The sequence below is a fragment of the Pyxicephalus adspersus genome, chromosome 2 (assembly GCF_032062135.1).
Source record: "Pyxicephalus adspersus chromosome 2, UCB_Pads_2.0, whole genome shotgun sequence".
NCBI classification, from domain to species: Eukaryota; Metazoa; Chordata; class Amphibia; order Anura; family Pyxicephalidae; genus Pyxicephalus; species Pyxicephalus adspersus.
Window position 1 is genome coordinate 62,581,109 of NC_092859.1, and position 25,962 is coordinate 62,607,070.

Consider the following 25,962-nt stretch of genomic DNA (forward strand, 5'->3'; position numbering starts at 1 on the left):
CTTTTCCAGTCTGAAACTTACGACTTAGGTGGGTGTCCATTGGAAGCTTTGGTTGATGAACTGTATCGTTCTGGGAAGTAAAAATACATATTTAAAACTACAATAAACACAAGTATAAACACAATCAAATTTAAGACTGGGAGCCGATGTAAAGAAACCCTTAAAAAAAAAAAAAACATCCACCGGTTCCAGATGTAGCCAGTAACACATTAATGCGAGTTTCACCATTTTCTTTTCAACAGGAATCAGTTGATGCTAAACCATATGGGGAAGGCATAGAATCAGATTTATGCAAGAGAGGGGCTTTGTGCATTAAAATGTTCAGTGTATGTATGTTGTACATGTTTTTAGAGAATATTTAGCTAAATGGCTGCAGACTTACTGTAAAGAAATAGAAAAGGTAAACTGCTACTGCCATTTCTCCACTTTCTTCCTAAAGTGTTGTGTAATGCATTGCAATGTCGATCCAACTACATCTGCACTTTCTAAATTATTGACCCGGAAAAAGAATGCAAGCAAGAAGTCAAAGTCTGACCTAATATGCTGCATGCCTGTTCCTGGTCAATAACAAGTATTGAAACTGGGCAAAGTCAAGTTTGCAGAATTTTAAGACGGAGATCAGCAACTGCATGCATATTTCTCCTAGTACATGTTTAAGAACTAGATGGTGAAAGGCACTAATTAATACCTGAAAGATTACACAGAAATGGAGCTACTATACATTTATGTATTATGCATTTTCTACCTATTTGTCACCTTTGTGCACTCCATGATATTTAAACTTATAATAACATCTGTCATGAGCCTGCATATTTTGAAGCTAGACATAAGAACAGGTTAGCCAAATTTCAAAAACAATAAGAACATTCAAAACAAAACTAACTAACTAAAATATTTACTGTTAATTTTATATTTCAATCCTGTAAAAGTCAAGCCTGTCCCCCCGATTTATTACATAATGGGTTTCATCCACTATGTTACTATTCCTAGTTATCAATGATGTACAAAACTTTACATATTCTTTATATGACATCTGGTAAAACTACTTTGTTAAATATTGTGTTTAGCAGAAATGATTACTCACTTTGATCAGTAGTGGAAAAGCTAGATTGTTGTGATTCCTAAAAAAAAAATTTAAAAAAATTAACCAGATGCTCTGTGCAGCATAAATAAGGCATTATTCCGAAATGACTTTTAAAATTATTGATTATATGTACTTCAGAAAAAATTACTGTAAAAGGTAGAACTTGGATTTTGTTTTTCAAAATGGAAACCTTTCACCCCATTCATACAGCAATAAAATATCGACCCTCAATATAAAGCACTTTACACAACATATAAAGACATAAGGTAGTTTAATGACAATGCAATCCTCTCACACAAGCAATAAATATGGCAAAATAAATTTCAAACCAAAATACAAAAAGTCTAACCTTTGTTGGGAATGGGAATTTAGAAGGCTCAGTTTTGCAAGGGGTGTGAATTGCAGTCAGAGGGGGGGGCCATGAATGTGTCATTTCCTAAAAAAATAAAGAAATTTAAAATTATTGTTAATTAAGCATTTCTGCACATGGACAAGTCACAAAGGCTACAAAGCCAAACAATAAACTGCTGGTTAACAAACAAGTTGCCTTTGGACCTTCTACATCTCTTTATGTGAAAAACATTTATACTAATTTTAATACATAAGTGAACGTACAGTTCCGCTAAAAGAAAAAGAAATAAATGAACAAACCCCTTCAGGACAACCACAAAGAATCATGTGTTAAAAATGTTGCATCTTTAAGTAGGTGCTGTGAAATTCACTTACAGCAGGTATTCTTCTTTCCAGTGTGTTTCAATATGTAAGTTTACTATTCATCACCTGTGAATGTATGGTGACCCTAACAAAGTCGAAACATGCTCTTAACGTTCTGTTTTTGAGATACTGCCAGATCCATTACCATATCTTTTTTGATATGATTCGGATTTCTAAATAAAATGGTATGCAAAAATCTAACCATCTGAGAAACCAGTGATTTGGAAATAAGGATTGGTTGCCAGGGGAACAAAAAATAAAACATATTTCACCTTATTCCCCTTCAAGACAAGTTATTAGCCCTGTAGTTTGGGCGGTGCTCTTTGGGGGAGGTTTCTTTTGTTTTAGTGATAGTTTTTAAAGATCCATAACACATACAAATGTCACATACAAAATACAAATATAATTTTGTTAACTTCATCTTCATTTCACTTCCTATACAAATATAGAAGTAAAAGTATTAAATAAAAAAAATGTCACCACCCATTCTCTTATTCTGTGTAACCTAACTCAAAAGTAGCTGAACAGCATCACAAAGAATTGTAAAAAAAAAAAAAAAAAAAAACTGCACTTACAAGCATAACTAAACTCAGAGTTTTTACTTTACAAATAAAAAAGGTAGACAACCCAAAATGAAAGGTAAAAATTCTGTTTTTTTTCTTTTAAAGGTGCAGCACCACCCCCTTAATAAATGGGAGCGCAGAGCCTCCCGGGAGGGTCTTGGGTGCTCCTCTCATGAAAAGGGGAAAAAATTGACGATCTCACACATGCACAGTGAGATCAGCAAGTTTTTTTTTTCCCTATTACCCAATCGCGCGCCTGCGTCGTTTTTTTTTTTTTTGGCAGTTTTGAGTTTACTTCCTCTTTAAGCAACGTCCATATGTCACAGACAAAATTCTGTGTACAGAACATCGCTCATGAATCCACCACAGCCTATTGATGAATGACAGCTCTATATTGATCATAATCTAAAATATCATAACATTTACCATGTAGGTTTACTTTAAAAACATGGTTTATTCTTTCTGACAACCAAAAAATATACTTACTTTAAGAATTTCATCCACACAGCTTACATCACCGGATGCAGAAGCCTATGAGAAATACACACAATATAAGCAAGGTTGTAGAACATTATACGCATGGTCACAAAATAACAGGAAAAATTTTTTTAGCGATGTTTAGATTACAATTAATGCTACAAAAGCTTAGCTGCAGTAGTTGCCAGTCCAGGGCATTAGCCGAGTACTTCCATTTACAATGCTCCAAAGCAAAATTTTCCATCCCATGCTATAAGCAGCAAATTACTAATTACTGCAGAATGTAAAGTTGGTGAATGCAATCGAAGAGCCAGGAGGTTCTATAAGGGAGCTAGGAATAAATACTTCCTTTGCCATTAAAAAGGAAAGACCAACTAACCAAGTAATAATGAGGAAAAAAAAGTAGACTGCCATTGCTGGCCTTAACCTGAGCATGCTAGTTGTAGGACAATCCAGTTGTAGGCAACCCACAGCTCCGGAGCCGCATGTGGCTCTTGAGCCTCCTTGTTATGCCTTCTTCACTATTTACCACGGCTGGCGTTAACATTTCCGTCGTCTGGGTAAGGGGACATTCCCTCGCCTCTGTATGCACTGCAGAGGAGGGGGTTTTCCCTTCAGGGGCGTTCCCTCTCCTCTGTATGCATTGCGGAGGAAAGGGATTTCCCTTCAGGGGCGTTCCCTCCCCTCCATATGCATTGTGGAGGAGAGGAATTTCCCTTCAGGGGCATTCCTGGTGGGGGGTGGAGCCATCAGTAAGAGAGAGAGTCCGGCCTAGTGTGCCTTCCTAACCTCCTAAAATGGCCCCCTCCCTTAAACGGTAACAAAGATGGATTAAAGCTTATGAATCAGCCTGGCAGTCTGGCTCTTGCTCGTTTTGGAATAGTATTCTTTTCATAATTTTTTATTCTTTTTTTGTAGTCCCGTCCCCAGCATTTTTGTTTGTGTGCTACGCAGCAAATATATTCACAACACTTGGTCTGAAATGGTATACTGGGCCTGTGGCCTAGAAATAATCAAAGTCAGAAGGTTATCATGACAACCAGCCAACTAGCTCTTTCACAAAAACTGAATAACTTCCTTCAATAGCGATACTACTAATCAATGGCATTAGATGGTAGCAGAAGGTGGGAGCCTAACAAATATCAAACACCTGCTATCACAAATACACTTAGCATATACAACCATGCGTTTAACAATCAGTTCATAGGTTTCATGGGAAAAGTCTTTAAACTGCTGGAAGGCACCAAATCTGTGTCAAGGTTTAGTGCCTCCCAGAACTATTTAACCTAGCAGCCCAAGGAAATGAAGTGTTTCATGGACTCAGTCATTTAGAAGTGTCACCACAGGCCCTGCAATTCATTAATGAAAAAGCAGCACTATTATCATTACATCAGTTGTACTCTTGGCATTTTTGAGGCCTACATGCACCTGCAGCCACAGAGATCATTTATTTATGTAGCAATTTTAACTTTCACAAAAATGACTTGAAAGAGACATTTTTGCACAAGCAGAAAACAAAATGCAAACGTACATCGAGCGGCTGGGAAGGTATCTTCAGCTTTGTTAGATGTGCTTTGCTGCTTGATTTTAGTTCACTCATACTGTTACTTTGAGACTGGCTGCTGTAGTGTTCAGAAGACAGTTTTGGTTCCATAGACTCTGGCCCATCCATGGGCCGTACATAGGCTGTAGGTTTCTGCAGCATTGAGCTAGATTTAGACATCAACGATGGGGGGAAAGACTGGGTGGAGTGTTGCCCACTTGAAAATGAAGGTGCTCGAGAAGGAGAATCCCAGTTAGCATCAAGGTCCCTTGGAGATTTAGAGCGTGGTCGATCCTTGCTATGGTGCTCATTCCCATGAGAACGCGAATGACTAGAACCTAATGCAGACTGTTTGGATGGGCTGATAGAATGAGATTTGGAGTGATCTGATCCATGTTGCCCTTTCTTACGGCTGCTGTAAGTCTCCCTTTCGTGTCTTTGACTACTACTGCTACCCCCGCTGCTCCTGCTGTGTCCTCCTTGGGTGCTAGATGAGGACCGTTTCTGGGACTGAGAAGTACTTGGTGCAGGCCCAACGGGAGTCCATTTACTGCTCTGGTGAGAGTTGCTATGTCTCTGATCTGTGAAAAAACTTTGTCCAGTTTTATCATCTGAAGGTGGGGGAGGAACAGTGTGTTTAGGAATCTCAATTGGCAGAGGTCGATCACTTATCATTTCTTTCATCTCATCGTAGTTTCCCAGCATACTCTGGATACGGTTGGATAATTTATCTTCCTTGCTTGTCTAAAATTGGGGGATAAAAACATACAGAGAAAAAATTTAACAAGATTAACTAAAACATTTACAAAAAAAAAAAAAAACTCAACAATCAAAGCTTGAATTATACATACAGACATGACAAACCACCTTAAGATGAAGCAAAAATGTATCAATAAAAACAGAGACATGAAATACAGACAAACTTTATAAACATCCTCAACTAAATCCACTGAAAGTGGATGGTCTACTGACTAAGCAGCTGAACACAAACTCTTCTGTCGGGGACAGAGACCAACTGCCTGTGTCCTTCAAACAACATAAACTCAAGAAGTTCAGTGGCCAAAACAAAAAACAGCAGCTACAAAGAAAGATTTAGGGTATGATAATTTTGAACTACCCCATTTGTATAAATCTAGATCAAAACCACTTACAACTTTATAGGGTTCAGCAAAGAGAGGAGAAGTAGATGGAAAGGTCTCTTCGCCTTGCTGAATTTCTTGATTTCGCCTTTCCCTTTCTTTCATACGCAGCACGTTCCGTTCTTCACGGTTCATATTGCTAAAACAAACAAGACTAATTAGTTTTAGGAGTAAACATTATGTATATTTCCAAAATCATGAAATGTGCATGGATGTAACTTTTTCCAGAAAGTTTAAAGCCTTGTATATGATATAAGGTAAGGGGTAGGCATTGAGTTCACCCATCCAGGTGGGTAGGACATTTCTAGAAAAAATAAATAAATAAAATAAAAAACACTTTCAAGGAAGAACTTCAGAAAGCATGAATCTGAGGTACCATGACAGAGGTAAGTTTAAAATGAAACTTACACTTGACGGCCTTTGCTTAATATAATGTCAAAATTCAGCTGTCAGCTATATTTTTTTTTTATTAATCAGGGCATCTGGCAGAGGCTGAGAACATCAGTAAAGTCACCACTGACAACTGAGATTGAACAAAGTGCCCCACAAGAGGTAAAAACCTGGTGCACATTACCTTCCAGCAGTTTTTAACATATTAACATAGTACAGTAAAGAGTGGGAAGATGTATTACAACATGATATAAGGCTTTAGCAAAGGATCCACAGGAGAATGAAAAAGAAGAAACACACATGCATATTGGAAATTTTATGGAAAGGACTACATAAAGGTTCACAGTGACACAGAATACAAACAGTATGGGTAAGGGAAACCTAAAACTGTAACAAACACTTGGAAATCAGATAAGCCATATCATTAAAAAAAAATGTGCAAGTTACCTTCAGTAAAAACCACATGTTAAAATGAGCACTCGATCCAGAGATCTAGATAGGCGAGTTTACTGCAAATCTTGACTTTTTCTGTAAAGCTTGAGCTTGGCTCCACCTTCAAAGCCTCACTTTTGGTTATCACAGCTGACCATCACTTTTAAAGTATATCTAAACCCAAAAACAAAAATTACATTTATTTCAGCTTACAAATCATTAGTTGTGTTGGAAGGAGTAGTCCTTTGCAAGTACTAAAAAATACATGTTGATCCTTTTGGAAATCTTGTGTCAGATAACAATTATTGAAATTAACTTAAAGATATTTTTGTAGGCCTTCTTCTATGAATTTCAAAGCAATGCTTCTTTGTGTAATGAAGATAAGAAAATTTAATGGGGTTTGTAGTCAAAATTAAAAGAGCAGCTTAGAGTGACAACACTGTTCATTCACTGGCAGTGAGAACTGTTATTCTATGACATGATTTGTGGTATTGGCAGAATTATCAGGTGAAAATAAAGGGAGGGAAAAATCCCTCCCTACAAATAATAAAGGGAGGAGTGAAAATAAAGGGAGGGAAAATCAGATTTAAGCACACACACATCTAAGGATTGTTAAACTGATATATTTTACAATCTTGTTTTTGGGTTTAGATGTGCTTTAAAAGTGTTGATTATTCTTCTTTATTATTCTGTTTAAATTGAATATTTAGAGCTAGTTCTAACAGCATGACATGTCCTGCAATATTAGGAAATGTAACTAATACACTGATGCCCAGTATTCATAGCTAAATAGGCAACTCTGAAGTGTAAATAAAACCATCAGTGTGCCATCAAATGTATAAAGGCAGATGCTAATAAGTAAAAGCATGATGGAAGGCCTGAAAGTTTTTGAAACATTGGGGTATGCGTCCAAGACGTACTTGAACTAAGGAAGCCAACCAAACAAACCCACATGAATTTGACTGACTGTTACTATTTAAAACCATAACCTGGATACCTGAAAACTATTACTAACGAGCATTTTCTTTCCTCAAAAGAGAAAAGGGTTGAAACCTCTGAAAGGTTTAATTGATGCTTGTCTCACTGGGTGGATTTTAGTAAATGTCCTATACCTCCTTCAGAGCAACAGAAACTCTGACATAAGATGCAACCCCTATTTAATGTACAGCGCTGTACAATATGCTGGCGCTATATAAATACTTTTTAATAATAATAATTAGAACATTCATGTTATGGTAACAAGGTAAAATGTTACCACTTGTTTTTTGCTGTGTTTTTAAAGAGATTTTTCTTTTCTTACTGTTCTGGATCCCACCAGTGTACTAAGGGTGTGCGGCAGGAGGCAACAAGGACAAAGTGAGGATGATTTCCTCAAAAAGGGGCAAATAAAGCAATCAAAATCACACAGAGGTTTTACTCTCCCCCCATTATTTACATGGGTACAAAAATTCATTAAAGTTAAAAACCAGTAGCATGCTTTATTCTGTATGACCAGATTTTAGGTACTGTTACATAATCACCTAAATATCTATCAGTTTTAAAACTGCATGCCAGAAACTGGAGTCACTGGTTTCAACGCATCATATGTAACTCATAATTACATGGGTAAATAACTACTCTCAAAATTCTTCAATTTCAGATGGAGGATAGCATATATATCCTGAACATATTTCCTCGTACCAAAACAAATTTTATGTACAAATTCGAACTAGTAATTTTAACCTGTGAAATTCATATAAATCTCAGAAAAAAGCAAACCAAAAAAAAACAAAACAAAAAAAACATTCCCCAACCTGAGAAAAAACCCAACAGCATTATGTGGTAAGGTAATTTTATAGAAAAACAACTTTTGCTGCACTACCTTTTTATCACTTTACCCGCTTATAAAAAAAAAAAAAATAAAAGGTCTGCTGCTACCCTGAACAATCCTATTTTCAGGATTCATGAAATACTGGTATTTTTTTAGGGACTGTGGTTCAACACATTAAAAGACAAATTTATTTTTGAACCTGGGTGTAAAAAACATACTAGGCTTTAGTCAAAGGGCATACCTGTCAAATTACCATTAAATCCACCTACTACTGGATGTGTAAAATTCCCTTTAAATCTACCTCGTACTGGATTACTTAGCCAGAAGAAGTTGTGTGTGGAACACCCTGAGTGAAAGGTTCAAGTTAGCTGGGAAGTGTCTGGATCAGGCTAGCAGGTACGTGACTGTCATGATTAGTCACCACTGCGCAGATCAGATTTCTTACGAACTTTTTTTCTCTGGAAGTCTGTAGTTTAACAATATACTTCCAACAAGAAAACTTCTTTTAAACATGACATTTTAGTTTCTATACAAACAGCTTTAATGAAAATATTTAGAATACATCACATATCTTTATATCATTTGATTGTCACACTAAAGAGGACATACAAACTTTTTACCCATTTTTAAATATACGTGGTAAAAAGACCAGCTTTATGTCAATATTCTTATATTGTGTAATGTTTTAAAAAAAAAATTACTTTTATTTACAGGCCAATGACTGGTTTCTGTAAATCCTTCTATCACAATCAATAGGTCTACCTAAAGTGATGTACATACATCAAATGTTTGATGCCCAAGAGAATAGTTGTGCTTGTCTGAGACAAAAATCTGACATGTGCAAAGCAGCCCCCTCAACGTTGTAGTGAATTGATGAACAGGAATGACTGCTGATCACATTGGGGCACCACTCACTCTTCCTCCCCTCTCAACAGATCATCTGTCATTGGAAATTATCAAGAAAGATCTCTTCAAGCGACAATCATCTGATGTATGTACAGAGCTTAAAGCTGGGCATACCCTAGTCAATGTGTGCGGAACAGAAATACTGGTAATTCCCTGGCATCAATCATTTATCTGGTATAATGCCATGCACTGCTCAATATTTATTTATTCTTTTTAAACTACAACTGTGGGAGCAGAGGACTAACTGCTGCATAGCATTCCTATGAATAATGCAATTCCGATCTCTAAAGGGAGCCATGGTTGTCATTAAGTGTGACTTGAACCATGGCTGTTCTATTTCATTCACCACCAATATATGTGGATTTAGGAATAAGCAGTTTACAAAAGAAAGAGGACATGTTTTTGTAGTGTTCGCTAAAAGAAAGAAATAACGAGAGCATTGCATTTTTTGGTAACTTTTAAAGTTCTTGGCCTGGGGAAAAACTAACGCAGCCACCAGATCTAAAAAAAAAAAAATCATACTGCAATACATTGAATTTTTGTTCTTGGTTTCAGTTTAAAGTAGTACTCCAGGTAAATATAAAAAAAAAACAAAACTATCAATTAATGAAAGTTCCAGATTTTAACTTTGGTATTGACGTATGGAGCCCTGCACTAAAGCATTACAGGCCAATGAGATGTGCTGCGAGAAAATAAGGCTGATAAGAAATATGCTAAAAGGATGTGAAGAAAAATAAGCATTTCTTTGTGTAATCAAAGGTTGGCAGGGCAGGGCTGTGGAGTCAGAGTGGAGGAATGAGAGAGAATTTTGGGTACCTGTAGTCGGAGTGAATAAAAATGTGCCGACTCCTGACAAATTTAAATTATAAAAAAAAAAAAAACAGCAAGTTCAAATGTCCTATTTCACAAACAATAGTCATAATTAAGCACTTCTCTGATGTAAGAATAAAGCCCAGTGCATAGTTGAATTTCTACTAGTGTGAAGTTCAGCTGAGCCATTTTACAACTTGACATTCCCATTATTGTATTCTGGGTGTACATAAAAAAAGTGTTATTTTATTTCAGATAAAATGTGTTTAACAAGTTAATTTGAGTGTAAACAGGTGTAATAATATAGGTGTAGGTGAGTGCTCCAGCCTGATGTGTGTTCAGGTGTCCTGTCTGGACTCTCCATTGCCCTGTCTTTAGCAGAAGATCAGCAAACAAAGATAAAGGTAGCAGCGTCTGCTCAACCTTCCTGTCTGCTAAGAGAGTTTAGAAGAACTTGGAGGAACAGCTTTTTGGATTTAACTGTAAGTGTTCATGTTTATTTTAAAACTGCATGGCTGCATGTGTGTAGTGGAAGGCTGTGTGCATGTTTCTGGATAAAACTGCAGAGCTATGTGTATGTTTGTGTGTATGATGCAGGAATGTATGAAATTTGTTTATAGTACATATTGTGTGTATGTTTCTGGGTAAAATGCAGCGCTTTGTGTTGTGTGTATAGTATATATGTTTGTGCATATGTTTTTCTGTATAGGACAAATTATGTCTAAGTTTAGTGCAGGGCTATAGCTTATTTGTGTGTATAGTGCTGTGATGTATGCATCCTTGCAATAGTGAAGGACTATGTATGTTTGTATTTAAATCAAAGAATATACAAAGAATATGCTTGCATAACATATTTTATATTTACATTTTAGTGAAATCGGCACCCCATTCACAATGGCAGAAAATCTGTCAACAAACACGATAAAGTCTGCTGTTTATGAGCACATAAGTGATACATTACGTGTGCCAATGTATTCTTGAAGATGATAGTGAAAAACAATGTGATGCAAAAATTAGTCAGTGGGTCTAACAAAAATGCACCTACAAGAGCATCAAATTTGAAAAGACGCAGCGTGTTAGAAGTGATAGAAGTTGTAAATGAGAAAGATAACAATGAAAATATTCCATCTACTTCTGTAATAAAAAATGTTCAGAAATCTACTGGAGACCAAACACAACTAAGAGGATTCTTTATATATGAGAAAGTTAACATATCAATGACACCAGAACAATTCAAAAACTACATTATTGAAATGATAGTAAAGAATAGTGTACCACTATCCTTTTTTAGGCCTAAATGGAGAAATGGCAAAACAACTTCTGTTTGCCTTAAAAAGAGAGTATAAGGAAACATTGAAGAGGCCGAATGTAAAAAGAAAAGAACTACGAAAAGGTCTGAGGGACATTTTGTCTTGAAAAAAATTGGATGCATGCACACGTCACAGAGTCAATTATTTAGCTATTAACCTCCTGGGCGTTTCACTGATGTCTGGATTTCTGTACCAAGCGTTTTTTTTTTTTTTTAATTGAAGACCTGTAACTTACAGAAATATGTCCAAAGGTCTAGTAGAAATCCTGAATATAGGAAAGTTTGAAACACACAATCACGTAAAAAATACAAATAAAAAAATAAATAACTTAATTATAATAAAATTATAATAAAATTAAATTAAAAAACACAAAAATCAGCTTAAACAAGAATGCATAAATAAATCAAAAACACTGAAAATGCAATAATTCTGTATACTGTATAGTACTAAATTTTTCTAAAACACCTCCCAACGTCCAACGTCACATACCTATAAATAAAACCACATAAATATATTTTGTATTATTTTGTATTGGATTGGATACAGGAGTTTGTATTAAATCCAATAAAAAATATTTGAATTTCCCTCTACGACCCCCGTCGACGGGCACACGCACCAACGTCATCAGGAAACGCCGAGGGATGCGTATGGGAACGCCGAGCATTCTAATTCTTTCCGTATTTCTATGCAAAAAGCGTTACATTTTTTCCATTGAAATTTATTTCTGATTGTAGGCTATAATTCTTAGGCATAACTCACCAAAATATGTCCAATATTTAATAAATTTATTAATAAACGTAAAAAAAAACAAAACATATAATACAATAAAAAACCGTGTATAATGTAATGTAACTGTACAGTACCTTATATTATATGTATATTTTATACAATTATATATATTATATAAAGATTTCCTTGTATTGTATTGTATTGCACTGTAAGGCTTGTTTCTATTTTTAGATACCCCGAACTTGGTTCGGAGTAAGCACTTTCAGCGCAAAGTTTTCTTACCCCCAACCAGGCTCTGGGTAACCGCCCAGGGGGTTAATGTTAGATTTGTTGATGAAAAAAAAAAAAACAATAACGCGAACCTTGGGAGTAAAGGACACCCAGGCACATCACACCAGTGACTATCTTCAGAAGTTAGTGGAGGATGTTCTAGAAAATTTTAAATTGTATTGTGACAGATAATGCTTCAAATAAGTTGAGCATAATTGAGAAAATGAATAAAGCAGATGAAGAAAGTTACAAACCAACATTGAAGGAAACAGTTCTGTAAGTATTGGAGAAAGTGAAAGTGAAGAGAATAGTGACATTTTGGATAACCTTGTTGAAGAAGCATCTAAGCATACTACTATTCAACATATGCGTTGTGCTGTTCATACTCTGCAACTTGCAATAGGAGATGGATTGAAAGATCGTCATGCAGCTACTCTAATTGGCAAATTGAGGCAAGTAACTGTTGTAGCCAGGGCCCCTAAAACAGATGCCATTTTGAAAAGACATGCAGGAAAAAGAGTAATTTTGGATCAAACAACACGCTGGGGAAGTGTTTGCTTTACCGAAAAGACTTTCTTGAAGAACTTTACAATGAAAATGTTTTATTAACTGAAAGCCAGTGGACACAAGTAAAAGCACTGGAAAATCTACTTTCTAACCCCTTTACTGTTACCAAGAGTTTGCAATCTAAAGATTTAACACCTGGTAATTTTTTCTTGAAATGGAAGAGCTTCATTTATTGCCTGAACAAAAGTGGAGGCATAATAGCTGATTGCATTGCATCTTTAATGAAGAAAAGAGAATATCTTACTAGATAATCAAATCTTGTTAGCTGCTATTTATGAGCTGCCAATTAGCCGAATTTTGCTGAGCGATGGCCAAACTGATACTGAAAAAAAAGGCTCTCTGATGCAGCAGTTCGCATGAAGGGATTACTACCTGAAACACCACCACTGGATGAAGCTATAAGCACTGGCAGCTCAGGATCTTCCTCTTCAAATGAAGAATTAGACTTTGACATATGCGACGTTGCATATGCGTGAAGAATAAACAACCAGAAAACGTCCAAATACAAAGATTCCAGCAGGAGTTTATTTAAAGAATTAAAAGAAGTAGAAAAGTATGATCGCTCATCGAAGAAGCCATCCTTGTTTATCCCAAGAATATGTGATGTGGCTAGAACCGTAAAAGCAATGCCACCCACCCAAGTTCACCCAAAAGTTGAAAGACTATTTTCAGCTCTAAAAATAATGATGTCAGATTTAAGAGCTTCTATGAAAGAGGATCTGGCAGAAGCAATTCTGTTTCTTAGAACAATACTACATTGAGTAAGTTTTGGATTGCATTTAACAGCTATTCTACTCTACAACTATATTCCAAGTTATTATATAAACTGTTTTAGGTTTTTCAGCTTTTGTTTTTGGTAATGTAGTTAAGCTTTGTTTTTGTTTAAAAATTACCTAAGAATGTGGTTCATATTGTTAAACTGGTAAAGTTCCTGTTCCTGATTTGTATGCATGCTATGCTTGATAAAAACAATAAATAAAACCTCATTGTTTTAATTTTTTTGTCTTTTGTTTAACCCCCCTAGCGGTATTCCCGAGTATGACTCAGGGTGGGAAAAATTGCAAAAAGCGGTAATCCCGAGTCACACTCGGGGTACCTTTGGGGGACCCCCTTACCTTATCCCCAATTATCATACCTGGGAGTTAATCCTAAGAATTACAGGCCCACAATATAAACAAAAATTTCTATGCAAAAAAAATAGGATCACTTTTTGCATCAAAAAATGACAGAATTAGAACGCTACGGGGGTTAAACTGGCCAATACAGTAGAGCGTCAGCGTCAGTAGTTCTGTGATTAAATGGTGTCTATGTTGCCTTCCTTCAATCAACCTGGAAAATACATTAGCATATTACAGGGTTTTATCTTCACACTTTTGCATTCAAACTTCACAAAATTTGGACCCCGTAATTATTCATAAATCAATAAATTTATTATAAAATTAAATATAACAGAATATTTTTACCATAAAAGTTTTTCCTAAGAAACATTAAACAAAAATATGTATTATTATATTACATGATTTATTAATCATTAATGCTTTCTGCTCTTATGTATTTAGGCAAAAAGCTTAACATTTTTGTATAATGGTTTGAGCAATCCTGCTCGCTTATTGTTAAAAATACACTATTGATGCTTTCTAATAAAGCACCTGAATTAATTAGCCTATTTCTTACTACTTCTTTCTATTTAGAGAACAAGTTCTCAACAAGATTAAGAAATGGGGAGTATGGTGGTAAAAATAGGGAGTTGGTGTCGCTTACTTTCAACCAAGCCACTTACATGGCTAGTTTTAAGAAAGGGGACATTATCCATAATTAGGATGGCATGCTGTTATCCATAATTAGGATGGCATGCTGAACACTCTTTTCAATAAAAACATTCAAAACCTCATCAATATAATTGAGGAATGCTTCTTGAATAAATGCTTGTGACTTAAAATGGAGGGTCCCATTTTTATTCCTAACTCAACAAATTGAATAATTTCTGGAACGCACTCCAGCCACAACATGCACCGTCATTTGCCCAATAGAAGATCCTCCCCTTTTTATTCTCATTGAGATGTTAAAACCTACTTCTTTAGGAAAGTAGATGTTTTTTTCCATCTTCCTTAGCAATGAGATCAAGGATTTTGTTAGCATAGCTAACTCAGGAATTAAAGAAGTTCTTTTTAATGACCATTTGAATGTATCAATTCATCTATCTATTGTTGAAATAGATACATTAGTTCCAAATTTGACAAATAATTGATCCTTCATTTCCCTGAGGCTTATTCCGCAATCTTCGGACATTAACTTGCGTAACTCCTCCTTATGGGCTTTATCAAACTTTGAATTTTTCAGACCTCCTCTTGGTAATTTTTCCACTTCACCGGAAGATTCATAGGTCTTTATAATTTTGGGTATTGTTGTACAATTACAACCCAAAACCATTCCTATCTGGAAGGCATCACTTCCATTCAGATAACGGTCTACCACCCTTTGACTGCATATAGTGCAATACTAAAGTATACTACTTAGTATAAATCCCTGAAATAGATACTAGTCCCTGAAATAGAAGTAAAAAAACATAATTGACAAATCGTCCATTTATTTTCATATATTTTTATAAATGTTTCTTGAGAAAAACTTTTATGGTAAAAATATTGTGTTATATTTAAGTTTATAATACATTTAATGATTTATGAATATTTAGGGGGTCTAAATTTTTTGTGAAGTTTGAAAGCAAAAGTGTGAAGATAAAATGAGAAACCCTGTAAATACAGAGGAGTCGGAGAGTCAGAGTCGGGGGTACCAGAAACTGAGGAGTCAGAGTCGAAGGATTTACCTACCGACTCCACAGCCTTGTGTAAATCTCACTAGATACTTACTAAAGGATCATATTTTAGATTGTCTGCATACATTTGCAAAGTTATTTTACCAATAAACTTCACTAATGCCATCGAAAGCCATAAAAAGTCTAAATAGGAGCTCAAAATATTAACTAAAAAACATAAAAGTTATAGAGTATGTAAACCCAAGAAAACAAATGCCTTTAAATGTGGTGGCTGCATTAGTGTTCCTTACTATTCCATCTATTTTCGCTTGTGAACCTCTCCATAACACTTCCTGCTCTGGGTAACAGCCAACCAAAAGTCCACAAAAAGATTCCACACTGAGCTAAACCTTGGCATCTAACTCTCACTGACTAAATCACCTATGAAAAGGTTTGGACTCTTGTTTAGACACAAACAAGCTGAACTACTAAGTAACCAGGAGCACTTTATAAGGGCTATTGCATACAGCTTACAGTAGCTGTGAAAAATCTACACCAAAGGGGGAAAAAGCCCTACATTGTGCATCATAATGTTCACATTTAAAAAAGGTGTGGAATAACTGTTCATGTCTAGTGTTAGTAAATGTCTGTTCTCTACAAAAAGCTTGAAAACACTACTTTCACATTCACTGGTCAGTGCAGCTCTTGCCAAGTTGTGTGTTTGCCCAACTGCAAACTATACAGACACAGCATCATCCAAGGCCACATTCTGTGCATGGCCAATTGAAGATGGAGACATGACGTAGACATTGGTGTCTAATAGGAACACAATGTTGATGTTAGCCAGATGTTGGGGGATGGGAGCAAAAGGACAGCAGAAGATGTACTAGAAGGCTGACAAAAAATCAATTAAAGCTAAGACTAAAGCTACGTACACACTTCCAATTATTATCGTCGGAAAACGAACGACGAACGTTCCTGCACGATATACACGAACGATCGTATAGCACCGATCCTGCACATAGAGGTAACGACACGATCGTTCGTAGATATTGTACACACAATAGATACGATCGTTTAAGCGATAGAGGAACTATGTGCACGACAGGAAAGTGAACGGACGTTCGTTCATCACGCATGCTCTGAACATGGACGATCAACGAACGATCGTACACACGAACGATGTTCAACGATCGTCGTCCAATCCGATCCGCCGGTCCGGTCGTTCGTTTCCAGCGTCTTTTCTCGTTCGTCGGCGTCGTTGGTTACTTTTTTTACGAACAATTTTTTGCCAAATCGATCGTTCGTCGTTCGATTGGAACGATAAAAATTGGAAGTGTGTACGCACCTATATACTTGGTGTTGGGCTGTTGTCCAATTAAAGTCAGGTACTTGCAGTAGGTGCACACCATCATATCCACAGGGGAATGGTCCTCCATTATAAACAGCCTAACAATAACTTGATACAAGGAATGAATATAATCTTCCACCTCCTAGAAAAAAAGAATGACACTTTTAGGTAAAAAACTTCACAAGGGAAAGGTTTCTTGTGAAAACAGTGTGCTTGACTGACCAAGATGACAAACCTATATTATGCTTGAGCAGTGACCCATAAAAGAACTCTTTAGAACTACTGGTTGGTTAATAAAAATGTTACATGTCACCAAGTGAAACAGATTTTAAACCTGTACAATTTTCACAAATTGTAAAGATTTGAAGCACAAAAGAAAAAAAAATAAATATTCATAGTTTTTACACTGACTTGGTGAACTAGTTGTTTACTTGGAAGACGTCGATCGTTCGTCGTTCGTTTTCCAACGATAATAATTGGAAGTGTGTACGTAGCTTTAGCCTCGAGACATTGCTCTCTTTTGTGCCATCCAGATTGGCAAGAGAAGAATAAAGCTGCGTACACATTTGCAATTTTTGTCGTTGGAAAGGATCGTGAAACGACAAGGGAGTGCACGATGCATGAACGGTGCTGTACATATCGGCCGATTATCGGGCGATAAAAATCTGCCGTGTGTACGTAGCTTAAGAAACATTGAATTTTCAGTGAGAAATGTCATCAAAATTTCCTAAACCACATGCTCTCAGAAAACTAAAATTTCCAGCTTCCAAAATAGCAGGTAAAAGGTGTGGCGATCGTAAACCAAAATCAATAGCGAGACAGCCCAAATATTTGTAGATTATCCAGTACCTCTATGCCCAGTATTATGATTTGTATGTACATATTTTGTCTGTGACCCACGTGTCACATTGAGCCAAGATTTCACTCTGACAGAACCAGCAGCAGAGGAAGATAAACTTTATAGTAAGTCCACCTTCCGACAGTATGCAACAAAAATTTTGCAGCAAAAAAAAAAAAAAATACTAATTAAAATGTATATTGCTTAAAACCAATAACACAAGGATTCAAGTGTATCAAACTGGATACAAAGTCTTAAGAGATGGTGGCTGCTTTACATTTTAGCAGTGTCACAATTTTTAGCCATTACAGAACACCTTCCCCTCACCATCTATAATCTAAGGCTTAGACTACATGGCCTTTTTCCCCAGCGTTTAACCGGAGGCTTGTTTGCAATTACCATGCATTCCAATGAGGGCATTTCCTTGTGAGACCTTTTTGAGCATTATAGATCAGCGGTCCCTAACCTGTGGTCCAGGGCTCTGGCCAGTGCACTGGCCAGCGCGCCAAGGACCATGTCTCCTGCAAGCATCCCAGGCTCAAGGCGATGGGTGGGTTGTGTCTCTGGACAGGAGAGTGGGCGGGTTCTGGCATCATGACGTCACTCTGGGGGAAGTTTCTTTCCCTTTGAGTGACACATGGCTCCCTGTGGATGCACAACGTGGAGTTGGTAAAGTTAGTGGTTCAAAAGGTTGGGGACCACTGTTATAGATATAACGCTCCTAGCAAAGTTTTTAATGCAGGTAAACGCTTAAACTTTTCAAAAACCTTATATTATAAAAAGAATTTTAAATGCTTGAAAAGTAAATGCAGTAAAAACACGGAAACTGCGGCATAGACTGTTTCCAGCAGCTTAAAGGCAAGCTTTAAAACACTAGTAAAAGTGTAAAAAAAATTAAAAAAATTAAATAAAAAAAAGCATTTAAATGTGGTAGGAACTGTCCGTGTAGTCTCAGCCTAAAGGGGACATTCTTTGTAATCCAGAGACAAAACTCAAACACAGCTAATATTTTTATATTTCAGTGCAGTGTTGTCAGCACACTAGAGGAAGTTAGGAATTCATTGCATTCTACCAGGATCAACAGGTATTTTTGTGCTCTTACTAAACAGATAACAAACCAAACCAAAAGGGAGTAAAAAGGAAGTTGATTGACATACAAATAAACATCACAGATATTTTAGGCATGAATTTTTAGAACGTAGAATGTACAAAATTATGACTATTGTGAAACCTGAAATCAATTTTATGCAAAAAATTTTCAGCAATTTCTTTCTAATTTTTCACTCATTTACACGTTTTCCAAGAAATAGAATTAATCAGTTTGTTACACATGCTACTTTTACTCTTTTTTGCTTCTTAAATATAATTAAAACTGCTTTTCTATGTCACTGTATAAGAGAACACATTTTTTGACAAATATTGCAAAACAAAGGTATGATTGTTACCTTGAAATGCACCTATTAAAAATTGTTAAACATGAGTTCTGCATTCCCCCTACCTTACTTTTAACATTACAGTTTATGTACACTTTACAAATAAACTTCTAGTTCCTCACTTACGGACAGTTTAATTTACCAATACAATGTTAAAATAGTCAAATGGTTTGAGAAAAGCATTTAGGGTTTTTTTTAATACAAACTTTACTGGTTTGGGAAGAAAATGTTTAGCCAGCTTTATTAATACCACCCAGTAGATAGACATTTCAGGAACATAGAAGGTTGCCTATCGATAATACAAATAGTTTTCTTCAACTAGATTATAATTCTAACACTGTATAAGTGAGTATGTACTGACTGGAATTCCACCATTAGATGTAAAGCCAATAGGTAGATTGTTCTACAATCTGTTTGCATAGTACCATATGATCTGTTGACAATAGGGTGCTTTTCTCTGCAAACGGCAATCAGCTTTCAAGCTTCACAATTGGCCCACAAGTGATGAGCAGCCTTACTGACCAATAATGAATTGGATGGGAGAAATCAGCAATGAAAGACGGTCATAGTTTGCAGAAAGACGCACCCCACTGTCCTGGGATCCTGAGTCACTGAACAAAGAAATGGACCTGGCATGGAAATTTCTATTCTCCACAGTTTAACTAAAGGAAGCTATTCTTTTTAAACCCAAACAATAAAGGACAAAAGCTAGGGAGTGAAAACTGCCAGGATGGAGGAGGGATCAGCAATGCAAGCCTCCATACTACTTACTATGAGATGCTCCTTTTAATTGTGGTCAGGGCAAAAGGCATCAGTTTTCTAGAAATGCAAATTTGCATGTAAAAGTAATAGAAAAAGAAAAATCATTGTGCTGAAATATTGAAGGTCACTATTTGTTTTTCCAACGGATTCGTCTATTTCAATTAAGTGTTTTGATTACCGTTTATACTCGAGTATAGGCCTATCTATTTTTACCTTGGAAAACAGGAAAAATTGATTGACTCGAGTATAAGCCGAGGGTGGGAAAAGCTGCAGCTACTGGCAAGTTTCACTTCTACAAGTAAGGTTCACTTCTTTACTTTTTAAGTTAATTGGCTTTCCCCCAAAAATTGACCTTAGACTACATTAATGACATATGACTATGGTAGGGACATTGGAATGTGAGCCCCTTTGAGGGACAGTTAATGACATGACTATTGACTTTGTACAACACTGCGTAATATGATGGCACTATATAAATACTGTGTAGTAAAAATAATTTATCAGATGATTATTATATGATTAGTAACTAATCATATATTAATCATCTGATAAATTATGCATCATTAGTTGATATAACTTACTCTTAAACTTACTTTCTTTTTGCCTGGCTCTCTGTTACTGCTTTTGCATCTAGTCCCGTGTTCCACGTGTAAGCACCCGGGAACACATGGGACACAGGACTCCTATCAGCGAGGGACTATTTCGAGTTCCGCGCTGATGGCTCTGCCCCCACCAGGACCGACCCAGAAGGGAAATCCCTCTCCTCCGTAATGCATACGGAGGAGAGGGAGTGTCCCCTTACCCTGGCGGCAAAAGTGTTAACGCCGGTAGCAGTAAATCGGGAAGGGAACCACAACAAGGAGGCTCAAGAGTTGCCGACCCAGATAAGGCTAGATTGACCAATAACCTCCTGGGCGGTTCATTTCTGTCCGGTGTTATAGGTCTAAAAGAGGTACATTGTTTTTATTTTACAATAATATATATTAGTAGGATTAGTATGATCGGGTATATATGGTACTTTGCAAACTGCCTACTAGACATAAGGCATCAGTGACTTGACTTCCCTGACTTGTGTCAGCCTACATTTATTTCCCTAGATAGTCAGTTATAGGTATTCACCTTAATGTACTATTCACTATGTTAAAAAAAAAAAGCATACTGATAGACTAGGGTTACAAAAAGCAATTTTAAGAATAATTAATTTGATTTAATTAATAATTGAAAAAAAACTCCTAGTGCAAAAATGATTTTAGTCTTATTGCAAATCAGCCATAATAAATAAAACTGGATAATTAGCAAAAGAATCAATGAACTTCGAACTTTCAATTAAGTTAAAGGGAGGAAGGGGGGAAAGGAGATCAGTCACAAATGTTTTCGATTATGCAATAATGTTGAAGAAATGTGTGTCAAACCGAGCCTGCCTAATTACCTGGCTGGAGGACATTAGGTTTATTGCCGTCTGAATTTGCTGGGTAGGTTCGATTTATTTTACTAGCCACTGTCTCTAGTACAGAAAATGAAGGGAAATCCGAAGTTTACATAAGAAAATGATGTGAGGAGAAAAATTCCAAGAACACCATACCATTTATCAGCACCGTTCCAGTTATGTGCAGAATGAAGGTCTGTGCTTCAACCATGCTTCTAAAAGTTTGTATTTTCCACACTGGACCTAATAAATGCAAAACAAATAAGTAACATTTTCAAATAGAACTGATTATTAGAAAAAAAAAAACATTTTATAGATGAAAACCACACAGATAACAGAACTTTGTCATCTTGCTTGTGAAGAATTCAATCTTCCTATTACGTTGCAACACTCTCACAATGCACTCTGGCAATTTAACACATTTTAAAACCAGATTTACACAAAAGTTCTATTTTTGTTTTTTTAGTTTTTTCAACATGATACTGTGCATTTTTCTTTCCTTCACAGCAGGGGACAAATTACTATGAAGTGATTGTGTAAAAAAAAACAAAAACAAAAAAAAAAAAGGCTTCAGTTCCTCACATTTTTTTTGCAATCTTTCTGTTCAACTCACTGAATTTTACAGTTCAACTGCATGTTTTGTTTGTTTCATGAGTTTCATTCAACCAAAACTAGAAAAAAGTTGATGCTGTCCAAAAATTTATGGACCTAACTGTATGTATATGCAATACATTTCCCTCAAATTTCATCCCTATAAAAACTCTGCAACTACAGAAAAATACACATTGATTTGCCAGAAATGCACTCAAGCACTGAAATGCATAGAGAGTAAATACAAATGTAGACGCTTTTGGGTACTAGAAAAAAAAAAAAAAGTGCATGCATGTGAGTTGTGGCATTTGAAATCTCAACTTTAGCAAAAAGCACATCAGCCTACACTCCATAGATTCTTTAGAGAGACTTTATCACTTCTGTAGTTTAAACAAGTATAGCAACTTCTATAAAGTATTTTTGTATTTAAATACAAGTCTATAATTCATGAAAATATATATTTTAAAAGGCAGGAAAAAAATGTGAAGTAAATCGTCCTTAATAATCCAGACTTCCCAAAACAACCCTTAAGGTATTTCTTCATCATAAACCTTTGCCAGAACTATGCACAGAATGGCTTATGTAGTTTTCTAGGAAATTGTGTAGTAATTGTGAGAAATTTAATTTTGTAAACATTTTTAAATCTAAAACAGAAATAGTAAAAACGTATTTCCTCTGCCAGCTAATATATCCAGAAATTAAGTGGTTGTGAGCTTATAGAAACCAGACTTTAATGAATCTGTTGTCACATTTGATGAATTACTTTACAGCTTGTGCAGCTACACAGGTCAGTTAGGGTCCATTTTAAAGCATGCAACAGGCATACTTAAAGCGTACCTTAATTCAGAATGTTCACTTTACATAAAAGGGTAGAGAACTGTTTAAAAAAAAAGGAGGGGGGGTGCAGCACCACCCCTAACTCTTGGCCACCTATGTCAGGCATCCTGGGAGGCTCCTGAGCGATCCTTTTGCACATGCCCGAGAAGGACCTGCCTTCTTGTTCAAAGAGAAAAATTTGCCGATCTCACGCATGCGCAGCGAGATCGGCAAATCTTTTTTGCATTCTACGTCACCCGACCTCACGCCTGGGTCATCTGACAGGATGAAGAACCCGGAAGAGAACACGAAGATGGCGCCAGCTCCGGGACGGATGCCGAGACGACGCGGGAGCTGATGCCGGACAACCCGGAATGATCAGACTGCCCTGCGGGATTGAAGGTGTGTTTTTGTTTTTTGAGTATAGTTCCTCTATCAGATACTGGTAGTCCCCGAATTAAGGACATTCGACATACAGACTACTCCTAATTACCAACGAGGCTTCCCTGCTCATTTGTGTGCAGAAAAAAGGCTTCATAGGGGGGTGGTTTGCTAAACACAGATGAGCAATATCTTGTAACTCTTTAATGACCAAGACAAATTCTGCAGTTTTTTGTATTTTATTAATATTAAAGCAAAGCTTGCTCAAGAAGGTAATGAATATCTGGGCTCCATAAAGTTTTTTTTTGCTTTGTTTGTGATCAAATCACAGTGAGGATTTTATACAATAACTGACACCACGCTGCCTAAAATTATGTTGCGACAAACATCTGTTCTTATTGGATTTATTCAATTTTCAATTTTGTCTAGGCAGTTTAACACACTACTCAAAATTTTTCAGCAGCTGCACAGTGTTATCAAGTGTCTGTTGAAAAGGCCTCAAGACACTGAATACAAAATGCCCGCCAGTGAATGTTGTGTGAACCGTCAACAAAAGGCTGGATAAAAGAGAAACGGTTAACCATTTATAAAGTGCACAGTGATCAGCTACCCAGTACATTACAACCTGTTACTTACATACTTTTTTGTGGAAAACAAAGATGTATTCCATGTATTATATCTTCAAGATTCTCTAAATACAGAATAATACCTGTGGACCAGCCTGAAGGATTTCCAAACCTTGCTGTAAAATCAAGCTTGGCCATTTTTTTCTGAATTATTAAAAACCCACTCCTTTGCTAGTCCTTCATAGTCCCAACACAACAGCAAGGGGAGAAAATTAAACTTCCAGAGATAATGTACTGGACACACTTTACATGTTTGACACCTGGTATGTTTTGAACTCAGATATAAGGTAACACTTTACATATCAAAACCACATAAAAAAAAGTTTACATAAACTTTTAAGCACATAAAGGTCTAAAATAATCAAAAACAAATATTTCAACTCCTTCAAAAATGCTTAAAGATTACATCTGCTGCAGGCAAAGCAGCAGATCAGCAGGATTAATAGGGATTAAGCTACGTACACACTGCCAATTTTTGTCGTTGGAAAGGATCTTTCACGATCCTTTCCAACGACAAGGGAGTGCACGATGCATGAACGGTGCTGTACATACAGCACCGTTCATGCTCTATGGAGAGGGGAGGGGGAGAGCGACGGAGCGGCACCCTGCTGCGCGCTCTCCCCTTCACTTTCATTACGATCGGCTGTCGTCCATCGTCCGTGGATCCGGCAGGTCGGTCGTCCGGACGATGGACGACACCGACTGTACACACGGCAGATTTTCGCCCGATAATTGGCCGATGCCGATTATCGGGTGATAAAAATCTGACGTGTGTAGGTAGCTTTAGTGACTGGGACTTCTACTGGAAACTTTCATTACTATATTAGTCCCCAGGCATTTATGCACTTCTTATGTCTCAGACCCCAATACAAATGTTGACAAAACAACCCCCAGAATACTATATCTGTGCTATAGTAGCGTTGCAATATGGGATCCCAAAACACCTAAGCAGGGCCGTGAGACATCTTCAGGTGTGCCGTGGGAAATTATCCAATTACCATTGTCGAGTGTCTGTGCTGTAGTGACTGGCAGAGTAATGTAATACTCTTCCAGGTTAGTGGGTGGCAGTAGGTAGCTTAATTGCCTTGTTTATTCTTAGGGACAAGAGAATTAGCTACAGAGTGTCATTTTGTAATATCTTTGATTTTTGGTGTGCCGCATGATTTTTTTCAATGTAAAAAATGCTCAGAAAAGATTGAAAAACACTGCTCTAGAGCTGGTGGAAAAAATCACATACACACATGCAATAATGCATTGGACCAGTGTGAATGGGTCCTTAGTATCTCCAGCCAATCTAGGAAGAAAATTTTCCTTTTTTTTTTTTTTTAAATCAAAATACAAAAAATTACAGTCAGATAAAAAGAACCTAGTTGACTATATTTAGCCTTCTAATATGGCTTTCTGAGCAATGAAAATAAAGCATTGTGGAATTTAGTTAATTCTGGAACCAGTTCCACCACATTCAGTGCTTGGTCGTCTGCCTAGAGTAAGCCACATAAACATTCCTATGTTTCATCCAGGCAACATGATGGAGCTCTGGCTGCACCTCATGGCCTTAAAGCTAGCAAGCAAGGCTGACTTTTGACACCTGATCAAGTTTTAAAATGGCATGTTTCCTTTCCTATGGGAGAGATTACCGGCAACATGTCTGCTGGGATTCCAGACCTGGGATTGCATGTCACGCAGAGGTGTTCTGATCCAGGCCGGAGTTTGGTTTTAACTGGCCTTTAATTTACTGCACAGCAGCAGCTAAAAAGGGAAGGCGAGGAAGAAAGCTCTCTCTGACCTGGGGTACAGAAAAGCTGCCTATGAGAGCCATTTTTTGTGAGTAAAAGTTACTGGAACGTTTGTGTTGAGTTGGCTGGGTTTGCCACCAACTGGTAGAGAGGAATCTGCCTGCTGTATAGTTAGTGCCTGACTGGCTAGGATTTATTTTGGTTTGTTTGTTTTTTTCATGGAACCTTTTAAAAAAACTGACTGCGGGTCAGTTTCAAACAAAATATATATATATATATATATATATCAGTGTTCTCCCCAGAAATTTTTTTCAGCCGGGTGGTAGGAAGCTGTAGCCGGGTGGTAAAAAAGGGGGTGTGGCAAAACACGGCAAATTTAGTGCTCCCAGTTGTTTATGCCATGGGTATCCAGTAACCTCTTGTTGTTTCAGTGTTCTACCTTCTTCCAATTATTTGTTACAACTTTGTAATGCCTGCCCCATTAGTATATCCAATTTTTCTACTCT

At 36.7% G+C, this 25,962-nt stretch overlaps 1 protein-coding gene across 4 annotated transcripts in view; it reads right to left on the bottom strand.

Annotated features, from left to right (window-relative positions):
- Positions 1–25,962, bottom strand: part of AFF4 (ALF transcription elongation factor 4) — a 72,697-nt gene that overhangs the window by 20,366 nt on the left and 26,369 nt on the right. For 2 of the 4 annotated variants that reach the window (XM_072400878.1, XM_072400881.1), the window contains exons 2-9: positions 21,463–21,549; positions 6,358–6,516; positions 5,533–5,659; positions 4,370–5,125; positions 2,848–2,892; positions 1,434–1,520; positions 1,085–1,121; positions 22–70 (exon numbers count right to left, since the gene is read on the bottom strand). In XM_072400878.1, coding sequence (XP_072256979.1) covers positions 22–70; positions 1,085–1,121; positions 1,434–1,520; positions 2,848–2,892; positions 4,370–5,125; positions 5,533–5,655 — 1,097 coding nt within the window. In that variant the 5' untranslated portion in view covers positions 5,656–5,659; positions 6,358–6,516; positions 21,463–21,549. Of the gene's footprint in view, positions 1–21; positions 71–1,084; positions 1,122–1,433; positions 1,521–2,847; positions 2,893–4,369; positions 5,126–5,532; positions 5,660–6,357; positions 6,517–16,844; positions 16,969–21,462; positions 21,550–25,962 lie in introns of those variants that run through there. The other 2 variants (XM_072400879.1, XM_072400880.1) reach the window with 2 other exon arrangements.